The sequence below is a fragment of the Rhinopithecus bieti genome, unplaced genomic scaffold, assembly GCF_001698545.2.
Source record: "Rhinopithecus bieti isolate Rb0 unplaced genomic scaffold, ASM169854v2 scaffold_6380, whole genome shotgun sequence".
NCBI classification, from domain to species: Eukaryota; Metazoa; Chordata; class Mammalia; order Primates; family Cercopithecidae; genus Rhinopithecus; species Rhinopithecus bieti.
This window is the reverse complement of record NW_016806642.1, coordinates 3,992,912-4,006,734: the sequence shown is the minus strand read 5'-3', so window position 1 is coordinate 4,006,734 and position 13,823 is coordinate 3,992,912. Positions and strand designations below refer to the sequence as shown.

The 13,823-nt window shown below is 40.7% G+C and overlaps 1 protein-coding gene across 1 annotated transcript in view; it reads left to right on the top strand.

Moving 5' to 3' along the window:
- DNAJC6 (DnaJ heat shock protein family (Hsp40) member C6) overlaps positions 1-13,823 on the top strand; it is a 111,805-nt gene that overhangs the window by 78,714 nt on the left and 19,268 nt on the right. The window contains exons 6-13 of the mRNA XM_017877184.1: positions 534-667; positions 2,718-2,912; positions 3,821-3,938; positions 5,351-5,430; positions 6,271-6,464; positions 6,561-6,641; positions 9,466-9,900; positions 11,620-11,754. Of these exons, the coding sequence (XP_017732673.1) occupies positions 534-667; positions 2,718-2,912; positions 3,821-3,938; positions 5,351-5,430; positions 6,271-6,464; positions 6,561-6,641; positions 9,466-9,900; positions 11,620-11,754 (1,372 nt within the window). The remainder of the gene's footprint in view (positions 1-533; positions 668-2,717; positions 2,913-3,820; positions 3,939-5,350; positions 5,431-6,270; positions 6,465-6,560; positions 6,642-9,465; positions 9,901-11,619; positions 11,755-13,823) is intronic.

Below are 13,823 nucleotides of genomic sequence, written 5' to 3'. Positions count from 1 at the left end.
GATTTCAGCATATGAATTCTGGGGCATACAGACATTTAGTCCATACCAGATTTATTTCTACATTGAATGAAGTTGAATCTGGTGAAGGTTCTTTATTTTATATGAATCTAGGAACATACTTTGCATGAGATACATATATGCCATATCCCAACAAGCAGCATTTACCTAACCTGGGAGCTCTTTGCTTCCAGTCCTAAACCAAGAGACTTCAGCTATTAATTATGATGCTAACAAGTCCAAAGTTACTTTGAAGTTTATGTTATTTTTCAGTAAATATATACAAATCAAATGTATTTTGCTGGGCTTCTCAGATTAGAGTCAATTTTATTCTAAGGATAAGTCTTTCCTTGCTGCTGTGATTTAAAAAGCTGAAACAAATTTTGGTTTTCAAGTAAATAATTTTTAAATGAAAAGCACCCACAGTTAAGAGGATTTCTCCTCTATCTCTCTCTTAATTGCAAATTCTGCCATTCTCATTGGAGAATGGCTGATTTGATCAGGTTCATAATGAATTTATGCATTTTCTTTGACAGGATGGACGGGCGGCATCATCAATTCTGGTTGGTGCTATGTTCATTTTCTGTAACCTCTACTCTACTCCTGGCCCAGCCATTCGATTGCTATATGCAAAGCGACCAGGAATTGGACTTTCACCATCCCATAGGAGGTAAAGTAAGCTAGATGCTGGGTAAGCACAGATGTGGTCTAATTGGTGTCATGTACTGTTTTAAATCTGCCTTATAAATCCTTTCATAAGTTTCTTTTACTTTATCTTTGTGTTAGTCCATTTTCATATTGCTATGAAGAACTACTTGAGACTGGGTAATTTATAAAGAAAAAGAGGTTTAATGGATTCACAGTTCCACATGGCTGGGGAGGCTTCACAATCATGGCAGAAGACAAAGGAGGAACAAAGGCACATCTTACATGGCAGCAGGCAAGAGAGTGTGTGCAGGGGAACTGCCCTTTATAAAACCATCAGATCTCGTGAGACTTATTCACTGTCATGAGAACAGCATGGGAAAACCTTCCCCCAGGATTCAATTACCTCCCACCGGATCCCTCCCACAACACATGGGGATTATGGGAGCTACAATTCAAGATGAGATTTGGATGGGGACACAGTCAAACCACATCAATCTGGCATTATCCTGAACTATGGAAAAACGGAATTGGATTAGGATATTGGATTGTCATTCAGTTTGTAAGCCCCCATATGAAAATTTATGATGTTAAAATTAGAAGCAAACTTTAAAGAGTACTTATGTCCAACTTCCCTCATTTTACAGGTGAGGAAACTGTGTCTCAAGACATGTTGTGATTTGCCTCAGGTCTAATGCCCAATGAACATAGCCAGAACAACATTCCTCATCCCAAGCTCTAAGACCAGTCCCTTTTTGTTTTATTATACGGGTCTTTATTGAAAAACAGCAGTAGCTGGTTATACTTATTACTGGTGATCCTCCTGTGGGGAACATGATTAACAAAGGGAAATGCAAAAATACATAAAGAATAAAGCATTTTAAAATTCACTTTTTCTTGTAACTCTGATATAGAAATAAAATAGATGACAAAAGATAATCTGAAAATGCAATAAAAAAGAAAACTGTTTTAGATAGACATTCATTTTTCTTTCCTTTAATCCAATATATTCATTTTTAAAAAGTTGCCCATCTCCTTAACTTTTTGGATTAAAAAGTGCTTCTGATGATAAAGATTCTTAAAATTGTATCCAAGCCAAATTTTAGCTGATAAATTAGATCTGCTAGATAAAATAGCGATAGATGTTGCAAATATTGCAGGTACTATAAAACTCCCATAACTTTATTGATTTAAGTAAATACCCTATTATCAGTTCATTTGAGAGAGTACAGCAATCGTCAGGTAGACAAAATCTTCCTAAATTTTGTCGCAATTATCTTTGGTGGTTTGTGCTAGTTAATGTTAATAAATTAATAGAATGGCCGGCGTACGCGTGCTCATGCCTGCTAATCCCAACACTTGGCCGAGCCAAGCGGTGCGATCACGAGTCAGAGATTGCAGCACCATCCTGCGCGGTAACACGCAACCCCCTCTCTACTAAAAATACAAAAACTTAGCTTGGTGTGGTGGCGGCGTACCTGTTGGTTTCCAGCTAACTAGAGAGCTGAGCGCAGGAGAATGAGTGTGAACCAGAGCGAGCTTGCAGTGAGTGCAGATCATGCCAATGCACTGCCAGCCTGGGTGACAGAGCGGTGCTCCACCTCAAAAAAAAAAAAAAAAAAAAAAAAAATTAATTAGAATGTAGGCCGGCGCTGGGCTCAAGCCTGTAATCCCAGCACTTTGGAGCCGAGACGGGTGGATCACGAGCGTCAGCGAGATTGAGACCATCCTGGCTAATACGGTGAAACCGTCTTACTAAAAAATCAAAAAAACGTAGCCGCGAGGTGGCGGCGCCTGCTCAGTCCCAGCCTACTTGGAGGCTGAGCAGGGAGAATGCCATAAACCCGGGCCTGCGGAGCTTTGCAAGTGAGCTGAGATCCGCCATGCACTCCAGCCTGCGCGCCCGGACAGAGAGAGACTCCCTCTCAAAAAAAAAAAAAAAAAAAAAAAAAAAGAAATTAATAGAATAAATTTTTATTATAACAATAATTTGCAAGAAGAATCTTCATAGCAGATATTGATTGCTTGCTTCTCCTGGTGCGATGGGCCCCAACAGAGCCAATCTTCTGTTTCAGATACCTGGGCTATATGTGTGACCTACTCGCAGACAAGCCCTACTGCCCTCACTTCAAGCCTCTCACAATTAAGTCGATCACTGTCAGTCCAATACCCTTTTTCAACAAACAGAGGAATGGATGTCGCCCTTACTGTGATGTACTCATTGGAGAAACCAAAATATATTCGACTTGCACAGATTTTGAACGAATGAAGTAAGTCATGATACTTTACTTCTTCCTGTGTACTTCTCAATTCTTGTGTAAATGAGCAGGAATGAGTTGAATCATATTCTTCTTGAAAGACTATATCGTTGTGAAATAGCTGATATATAAAAAATGTTCAGCATCAGTGGTAATCCTAGAAAAGTACAAATAAATCAGGGGATGTCATGACCCCTTTTCAAATCAAATGGTGGTATAGGCTAATGGACTAGCATAAGCTATATAGAGGATTAAGACAGTGGAAGGGAACACAGGACACCTAGTCATTGAAGGAGGCGATGGCCTTGATGGGATTAGGTGAGGGTAATGGAAGAATTACTGATGAATGAGGTTTCTAAGTGAGCAACTAGGTAGATGGTGATGTAATTAAAGAAGTTATAGAATCCATAATAGAGAGCAGGTGCCAGTGGATGGTCATAGGGGATGTGGAGGGAAGGGAATGGGTGGTAACGTAAAATGAAATTAGTTTGGAATAGATTGAATTTGAGGATTGGCATCCAAGACTTTCACAGAGCATGACATTTCTGTTTGTATCCTGATCTCCAGTGGATTTTTTGTTCCCTTTATCTCTGCTTTTACTGTTAATTTAAAGTTAAGAAAAGGCAAATACATGGGGGCTAGATGCATTTGAGGAAAATGAAATCTGCAAAGCAGGCATTGGCAATTGCAGTCCAGATGGGATGCAGAGAGGAGGCCTGGCATTAGACCAACACCATCCACTGCACAACCACTTGGCACTGGCTGCACTCCTGTTTTTTGCTCAAGATAGTAAATAGTTTCTGAGTCCAGGCCTGGGCAAGCAGGCCTCTGGGCCAGAGCCACAGAGGACTATACCTGTGTCTGTGTGATTGTACCTGATTGAACTCTCTTTCAATGTATATTTTGGTCTGTGTTTACAGAGAATATCGTGTCCAAGATGGAAAAATCTTCATTCCCTTGAACATCACTGTGCAGGGAGATGTGGTCATTTCCATGTATCACTTGAGGTCAACCATTGGGAGCCGGCTACAGGCTAAGGTATGATTTTAGGAAGAATCATGGCATAAGCTCATCTGAGTCTTCAATAGGAGTGTTTCTGAATCTTTTCTCCCCATCACTTTGGGCTCGAGTGACTTATAGTTTTAGAATGAGAAAGAGTCTTTAAAGATTGCTTAGCTCATCTCCTTCATCTTACAGGGGAGGAACTGAGACTTAGAGAGGTTATGACTTGCTCAAAGTCCTTGGCATGATGTCTGTGCCAGAGGGTGGCAGTCCCGGAACTCTTAGCAAACCATGCTCTTTAGAAGCCTGTGCTTTTCTTATAGTGTTCCATTTGGATCAGTGTAAGGGAAGACATTTCTACTGAGGATGTGGAATTAGGGATTGTATTTTTTCAGTTTTAGAAAATGAGATAAAACCACATAACATAGAAGTCACCCTTTTAAAGTGTACAATGCAGTTGTTCTTAGTATATTCAAAAGGCTGTGCAAACATCACCACTGTCTAATTCCAGAACATTTTCATCACCCACAAAAGATACCCTGTACCTACTAGCAGTCACTTCCTATTCCCTCTCCTCCATCTCCTGGCAACCACTGATCTACTTTCTGTCTCTATGGGTTTGTCTATTTGGGACATTTTATATAATGGAATCATATAGTACGTGGCCTTTTGAGGCTTCCTTCTCTCACTTAGCATAATGTTTTTGAAGCTGATCATGTTATAGCATGTGTCAGCACTTCATTGTTTTATATGGCCAAATATTATTCCATTGTAATGTCACAATTTATTAATCTCAGTTGACAATCTCAGTTAATAATCATCAGTTGGTGAACATTTGGGATATTGCCATTTTTTTGCTAATAGGAATAATGTGACAAGTAACTGTGTTTTGATTCATCACATATTGGTTAAGTGAGTGCTTTGTGCCAGCCATTGTTAAGGTTTTTAGGAGTGACAAGAGTGAGATTATGTCTCTGCCTTTAAGAGACTGACTTTCGCAAGGGAAATCCATACAAGTAGGAATATGCATGATACCATATTAGAGGGAGGATGAAGTGTTATAATGGGAGCAGTTTGTTTTAGCCAGCAGTGGCCTAGAAAGGCTACAGAGATAATATGAACTTTCAAGACATGCCTTAAAGGATGAGTTCATTGGGTTGAAACAGGGCATCCTGGGTAGAAGGAATGCAATGAGTCAAAATACGCCTGTGTGCAAGAACATAGTACTTAGCAGATGAGAAATGGTTTGCTGAGGCAGAGTTCAAGGAGAGGAGAGGCTGGAAATGAAGCTGAGCCTATTCTAACTGGGGCAGTCATTTAATATCCATAGTAAACACAAATTCAGATATTGAAACAGTTGAAAGTACATGGCTCCCAAAAATCTAATCTTTTGATCAGATTCCCTTTTCGCTGATTGATTGTAATGTGCTTCTCTCATGTATTTTTAGGTGACCAACACGCAGATATTCCAGCTTCAGTTTCACACTGGATTCATACCACTGGACACAACAGTTTTAAAGTTCACCAAGTAAGTACTGGTCGGGCCAAAATTCTGTTTGAATCAAAGTAGCTGTGAAGTGCTGAGGCTCCATAGCACTAAGCTGTAGCATTCCCTGGAATCCTGTGCTGCTAGACTACTGAGTGTCGCTCAGTAGCACAGAGAGGCTGTGGGCATTCCAAAGCTTTCAGTTGGATATGATTTCTCTTCAGAAGTACAAAGGGACCAAAGACTTCAAATAGAAAGGTCTAAAATTCTATGTGAGGGAATAAGGGTAAACAAAGCGGGACAAAGTATCACTACTTTTGATCCTTTGCATCTGTGTATCCCCTTGTGTTTTCCAGTGGGGATGGCAGTTTAATCAGTGGTATGATATCAGCAATGATGCATTAGAATAGATGCCCTGCCATAGCACTGAAGCAGGCTTCTGGAGGACCTTTCTGCAACGACATTAACCTATCTCATAGTGTGTTCTAGGTGAACTCAGGTGTGGGGGTGGCTAAAGCTGGGGTGGAGTTGCTGGGGCCAGGATAGGAGTAGATGTTCAAGGGCTCAGGACAGTGGCTGTGGGCCTATTGCACTATTTTAATAATGGATTTTGCCATGCCAGTCACATCAGCCCTGCTTTCTAGAATGCTTTTACATGCAATAGCATCCAAATTTGTTGAGCAGGCATTATTCTCCTCTTTTCTCTAGATTAGGAAACTGAAGGTCAGAAAAGTAAAGTAACTTATCTGGTTATGATCGAGTCTTTTTTAGAAATGAGTCTTAGATTTAACCTAAGAGTCAACCTAAGACAACTTCTGTGCCAAACATCATACCAGTTCCATTGTTTTTCACTGAACTTATCTTTTTTAAATCCCTATTTAGGCCTGAGTTAGATGCATGTGATGTACCAGAAAAATATCCTCAGCTATTTCAGGTGACACTGGATGTAGAACTACAGCCCCATGACAAAGTAATAGACTTAACTCCTCCGTGGGAACATTACTGCACAAAAGATGTCAATCCCAGCATCCTCTTCTCTTCTCACCAGGAACATCAAGATATGCTGGCCTTAGGAGGTATGAGTCACCTGATGGTTTTGTTTTTCAGGATGAACATCTCTGTTATTTATTTCCTATGTCTCATTGATGCTACATGGTCTTTTTGTCTTGCAGGGCAGGCTCCAATAGATATCCCGCCAGACAACCCCAGGCATTACGGACAAAGTGGTTTCTTTGCCTCTCTCTGTTGGCAAGGTATTTACAAGTGTTTCTTTAAGTCACATGGTTTGATGATTATGTATTTCTTCTGTAAAGATGTTGGCCCTAGAAGCAGACTAAAGTAAATCAGCACTTAGAGGTTATTTAAGCAAGGCACATGGACTCCCACCTGTAAGCCCAGCACTTTGGAAAGCCAGGACAGGAAGACCAGGAGTTCAAGACCAGCCCAGGCAATATAGCGAGACCCTATATCTACAAAAAATTTAAAAAATTAAATGGGAGTGGTGGCAAATGTCTGTAGTCCTAGCTATGTCAGAGGCTGAGGTAGGAAGACTGCTTGAGTCCAGGAGTTCAAGGTTGCAGTGAGCTATGATTGCACCACTGCACTGTATTCTAGGTGACAGAGCAAGACTCCATCTCTAAAAAAATTTTTTTAATTAAAAAAATTTTAAAAAGACATCATTCAAGTTTACATCCTTCCAATTCATTTCCTTTTCAAATCAGGCAACTTCCCTACTTTCAACTCAATAGATGCTCTTAGACTGATGCAAAAGGTCATTTTAAACTGAATTCTCCCTTCTCTATCTATGCTGTGTTTTTGGTCACATCTTTCCTGGACTGACAAATAAGTGTGATTTTTTTATGGTCTCCCTTTAGATTGCTGCCTCTGTAATGAGATTAACACAGGATTCTATCTTCTGCTCTCAACTAAATATTACAAAAATATAAAATCAGCATTTCCCCCCGGGAGCCTTAACCACTAGCAGGGCAGAACTGAGCTTACCCTGCTGCACAGAAAGCAAACACTTGGCCTATATATCTCTGCTCTTGCTTTAACAACCATACCAAAAATAGGGACTTGATTACTGTGTTCTTTTCTCTCAAACCTGGGATATTTTCAGAATTTTTCTCAATATAAAACTTCCAACTGTTGCCAGCAGTAGCCTGACATTGGCATCCTAACCAATACCCATTGGCCGTCCTTGCTTTAGAGCTGGCTGAGATTAACTGTGAGATTCAGTGTAGACGTGGGTAGTCAGGGTTTGGGTATGAAAGGGATGGGAAACTGGCTATGGTGATGGTCTATCTGAAATTCTCCTGATTGGCCTTCCTCTGATGTGTGAATGTAAGACAGTATTCCCATTGCCTGCAGGTTTCAGTTTGATGAAAAAGTTGTTCATAAAATTCCTTTGAATTGAAAGACTTACTTTCAGAATTTGCTTTTGAGAACTGGAACTAGCAAATCCTCAAATTTGGAGAACCCAGTGGTATCTGGACAGTAGGTAGATTTCTCATCCCCTGTGGACTTTTCTTACCTCTTATTTTCTTCACAGTGAGGGCTTTTAATACAGCTTCACTCTTAACCTCTCCACTGTCATTTTAGTAAATAATTTAGAGATAATTCCTGTAGTCTCTGAAATAGGCTTTAGCATAGATGCACAGTCTCTTGTCTGAACCTCTCAGAGCCAGGTATGTTTAGGAATGCAGAATTTTTTGGATTTTAGAAGGGTGATATGGTACATAAACTGATATAACTCGACATCCCACGTGATATCTCAGACAATAACGTATAATCAAACATATTAATATTTCTGCAGTGGAACATATAAATAATAGCCGTAAGTGAGATAAATGAAGGCTGTAAGTATCTTCATATTCATTCCTGTCAGTTTTCCACCAACTTAATTCATGCCAAACTTAGAAAAGCCTTTCCCTTTTCATAGCTTATTACATTTTAGAATTTGGAATAAAGGATGTGGATCCATACTTGATTTGGAATGTGGGTCTATCTGGCATTAAATACCAAATTTTTGTTGGAAGATCTGTCTCAGGGAGGGCTTGGAAAGTCACTCCTTCCCCAGAGGAGGCCTCTTTCCTGCTGCTCATTTTGTGCTGAAAGTACCCCTTTCAAGCTGGTATAAGGACCTTTCACAGCAGACCCCTTCTTTTCACTTTTTAAATGTGTGGTTCACTTCTGCTCCAGACTGTTGGAAAAAGGATTTGCTTTTGGCTACAGGACGCATGAGAAGTAAAGACAGTAAGAAGTGTCAGCAAAGGACTAGCAGATAATGGTTTGTATCCCTGCCACCACCTCCCCCACTAAAGCACCTAACGTAGTGCCTGAAAAAAAAATCAACACTTAGGTAGTACTTACTGTTGATTGGAGTGATTTATAATATTATCTCATGTATTTCTTACAGTAGCCTGTGAGTTAGGTACTGTTTATTTATTTAGACACAGTTTCATTCTATAGCCCAGCCTGGAGTACAATGGCATGATCTTGGCTCATTGCAACCTCTGCCTCCCGGGTTCAAGCGATTCTCATGCCTCAGCCTCCCGAGTAGCTGGGATTACAGGCACATGCCATGATGTACAGCTAATTTTTGTATTATTAGTAGAGATGGGGTTTCACCATGTTGGCCAAGCTGGTTTCAAACTCCTTACCTCAAGTGATCCTATCTCAACCTCCTAAAGTGCTGGGATTATAGGTGTGAGCCACCATGCCCGGCTATTAGGTACAATTTGTTATCCCCACTTTGCTGAGGAGGAAATCAAGGCACAGAGAAGTAAAGTAAATTGCCCAGTGTCATAGAGCCAGTGAGTAGTGGAAATGAGATTCAGTCCTAGGCTGGCTCCAGAGTTCCTTCTGCTTATCCCTACACTCTACTTCCTCTCAGATGCTCAACAAGTGGTATTTGAATATAACATGAAATACATCAAGTGTTCCACTAGTTGGGGTCTGAAAGCACTGTTTGCTCAGGGCTGAATCCTCTGTCTTTCTGGAATTATATACATATAACAAAAACCAACAATGCTGTGGTCAACAACTAACCTCTTACGGTATACTGGCCTTCCTCAGATCAGAAATCAGAGAAGTCATTCTGTGAGGAGGACCACGCTGCCCTAGTGAACCAGGAAAGTGAGCAGTCAGACGATGAACTTCTGACACTTTCCAGTCCACATGGCAATGCCAATGGTGACAAGCTTCATGGAGTCAAGAAGCCCAGCAAAAAGCAGCAGGAGCCAGCAGCCCCTCCACCCCCTGAGGATGTGGACCTTTTGGGCCTGGAAGGGTCTGCAGTGAGTAACAGCTTCTCTCCACCAGCGGCTCCTCCCACCAATTCTGAACTACTGAGTGACCTGTTTGGGGGTGGAGGTGCAGCTGGTCCCACCCAGGCCGGACAGTCAGGAGTGGAAGATGTGTTTCATCCTAGTGGACCTGCGTCTACCCAGTCAACACCACGCCGCTCTGCCACCTCCACCTCCGCGTCTCCAACCCTAAGAGTGGGAGAAGGTAATTTTTTGTATGTTTTGCACTGTGCCTCTCAGATTTGAATTCTAACCTTTGGCCAAAGAGGTGGAAATGAACTTTCCTAACAAGCTAGACTTTTTTGATTTCACTGAAAGTCCTTTAGATGTCTGTATCTTTATTTAAATAGAGAGCATAAGAGAAAATAGAAATATTGTCCATTTGGGTAGCACACTAAGGTAGTGTAAGAGTGGACGTTTGAGCTTCACACTCTTACTTCTAATTTTCTTTGTTTAGCACTTCAACCCCTGAGCTGCATTAGTTATGTCTGCTTAAACATATTGATTGATGAATTATTGTTGATAAAAATAGGTAATATTTATGAGGTATTTACTATTTGCCATACATGGAATTTAATACTAAACATGATTTAATTCTCATAGAAACCCAATAAGCAAGTGCTATTTTTATCCTCATTTTATAGTTGAGGAAATGGAAGCATAGAATTAAATCAGTAGCATAGGTTTATATGACTAATAATTGATAAGTACAGCTCCTGAAGAACCAACTCAAATCAGCTACCCCTTGGTCCTGTCACCAATAACCAAGATGACTTCACATTAGGAAGGGTAAAGAGAAATATCTCAACTCTTCAGGCCTATAGTATCCTATAGGAACATTTTTTCCCCAAGCATGTCCTTCCCAGAAGGCTGTGGGCTGGTCTTGACTTGTGATGGTTCAACTGGAGGCATCCTTCATGAGTGTGGGTCTCAGAATTACAGAGTTCTGAGGCTCAAGCTCCGATGTTAGTTATTGGTGGAGCCGGGATGTGAACTCAGGTGTCCTGAATCCTATGCCAAGGCTATTTCCTCTGTACTTCACTTCCTTCCCTACAGTTTTAACTTGCCAAAGTGAAAAAAAGCTCTGTCAGGAAAACAGTTTCCAAGATCCAAGATAGCACAGTACTCGATGATTGCATTTTAAGACTACGTACCTGGTGTGACTCTCACGATTTCATTCATCATAGTTTCAGGCAGCTAGTGGCATTCCAGTGCCAGAAGGGGCCTTAGACATCAGTTAATTCTGTGCCTCATGTTATAGACAATGAAACCGAGGCTAGATGTATTGATTGACCTGTCCGAGGATACCCACTGGATTAGTGGCATACCCAGGTCTAGAATGCAAATATTCTATCCCCCCAAGAGGAAGTAGAAAGAACACCAAATCTAGAGTTAAAGACCTGGATTTGAATCCCAGGACTAACACTTAACTATCTGTGTAACATTATTGAAAAATCTTCTCAGTTGTAAAATGGGGATAATACTTACATATTAGCATTGTTGCAAAGACTAAATTTTGAGCTCTTGTCTTGTGGTATTGGGCAGTTTTAGCTATTGGAGAGTGCCCCTAGTTTAACATAAATTGATATTTTAAATGTACTAAGTATGGTAAGAAGGGATGAGGCTAGTTAACAAATAAATCCTGCTCTTAAAACCGAGGTAGGATATATGGCTTAATACGTTTTCAGCTAAGACTTCATTGGCATAATGCTCTCCTGACATCTGCTGGGCAGCAGATTAGTCTTGTGTAGCAGCAGTGGTATCAACTGTGGTTCATCCAGCAGATAAGTCCAGACTAATCCTTTGTCCACAAAGATAGGAAATTCTTGGAGTCCACTGTTAGCCCTGCATGAAGTGACAATTCTTTAACATTTAGTGAATGAACTCATGGGACAAATAAATATATTTTCCCATTGTTTTCTAGGTGCCACCTTTGACCCATTTGGAGCACCTTCCAAACCATCAGGTCAGGATTTGCTGGGTTCTTTTCTGAACACATCCAGTGCTTCCAGTGACCCGTTCCTCCAGCCCACGAGAAGTCCTTCACCCACAGTACATGGTAAGGAAATATTTTATATTGTATTCAGTGGAACATAGTTTTCTGCAAGATGTCAGTAAATGCTCATATATAAAAGCACCCTGTGGGTGCTTTTTTTGGTAAAAGCTTCCTCACACATCTCTGTTTTTGAAATTAACAACTCACCTTAACATATCAAAAGCTCTGGGCTGTCTTACAGGACAGAAACCTGCTTAAGGTTGTTTAGCTCTGCTTTCCTGTTTGACTATGGTATCCTTTTTTTGCATTAGAGCTACATGGGTAGAATCATAAATGACCCTTGATTGTAGGACATGTAATTATTTTATGTACCAATAAGAAAGAAAACACTGCCACTATGAAATGACTGGAAGATACTTCTTGGTTAGAGAAATCTTTGAAATGTGGAAAAATATGTCCTAAATCAATAAAATATGTTAGTAGTCCACAAAATTGGTATTCCAAAGAACAAAGTTTGGGATATGATAGCCACTAGTTACATGTGGCTGTTGATGACTCAAAATGTGGGTGATCTGATTTGAGATGCACTCCAAGTATAAAATATATACCAGATTTCAAAACTTAGTACAAAAAAGGCATGTGAAACATATCATCAATATTTTTATATTGATCATTTATTAACATAATATTTTGAACATACTGGGTTAAACTATATTATTAAAATAATTTCAGTAGTGTCTTTTACTTTTAAAATGTGACTGCTAGGAAATATAAAATTACATATGTGGCCCAAATTATATTTCTATGTTAGAGACTTAGGTTGTATAGAAAGAATAATAATCACATCCATTTATAAATGTGGGTCACTTAGGTAACATTGATTAAAACTGGAGCTTTGCAGTGAGGAATAAATAGCTTTGAGCCAGAGAGCTGTAGCTCATTCCTGATGTTGAAGTCTAGTGAACATTATTGACCACAACCTAGAAAGTGATGTATCGTTGAAGGCATCCTGAGCTTGCTTGGAGAATGCAGTCCAGTTATCGGTTGACTTCGGGAAACCATGCCAATACAAAAGGAAGATGACTTTTGCAACACTGGTGAAACTGAAACTTGACTAAAAAAGAGTCCAGGAGCAACTTTTATGGTTCATTTCCAACTAGTCTTGAATCTCAAACTATTTGAAGTGTGTCCACAGGACGATATACAAGGAATTCCCCTCTCACCTATGAGTCATGCTCACTTGAGAGAGTCTCCTGATTGGATGTTGACTACCTGTAGGAGAAAAGATGCAGGAATGTAGAGTAGAGTTGGTTTTGCTCACTCATTTAAAATGTTGTCATGTCATTGCTTTGCTCAAAATGCCTCCCCATTTCACTCAGCATGAAAACCAAAGTCCTTGAAATGGCCTGTGTAGGCTCTGCATGCTCTAGCATCCCAGTGCCTGTGACCTCATTTCCTATTCTCCCCCACTTTGCTCTCTGCATTCTAGCTCTACTGGCCTCTTTGCTGTTGCACTGGCTGTTTCCTCTGCCTCATACTCTTCCCCAGGCATCTGCGTGGCTAAGCCCTTCACTTCCTTCGAGTCTTTGCTCAAATGTCCCCTTCTCAATGGAGTCTATTCTGATTCTTCCATTTCAAATCACAACTCATCTCCCGACCCTACTCTACATTCCCCTTTCTGTTTTATCTAGTAACTTCCAGTATACACAGTAATTAACTTATGTGTGACTTTTTTTTTTTTTTTTTGGTCATCTATCTGTCTCCGTTAGAACATGAATTCCATAAAGGCAGGGAATTTTGTTTTGTTCCCTAATACATCCGTAGTGCCTAAAAGAAGTACTGGCGGCCGGGCGCCGTGGCTCACGCCTGTAATCCCAGCACTTTGGGAGGCCAAGGCGGGCAAATCACGAGGTCAGGAGATAGAAACCATCCTGGCTAACACGGTGAAACCCTGTCTCTACTAAAAATACAAAAAATTAGCCGGGTGTGGTGGCGGACGCCTGTAGTCCCAGCTACTCGGGAGGCTGCGGCAGGAGAATGGCATGAACCCGGGAGGCGGAGCTTGCAATGAGCCAAGATCACGCCACTGCACTCCAGCCTGGGCGACAGAGCAAGACTCCATCTCAAAAAAA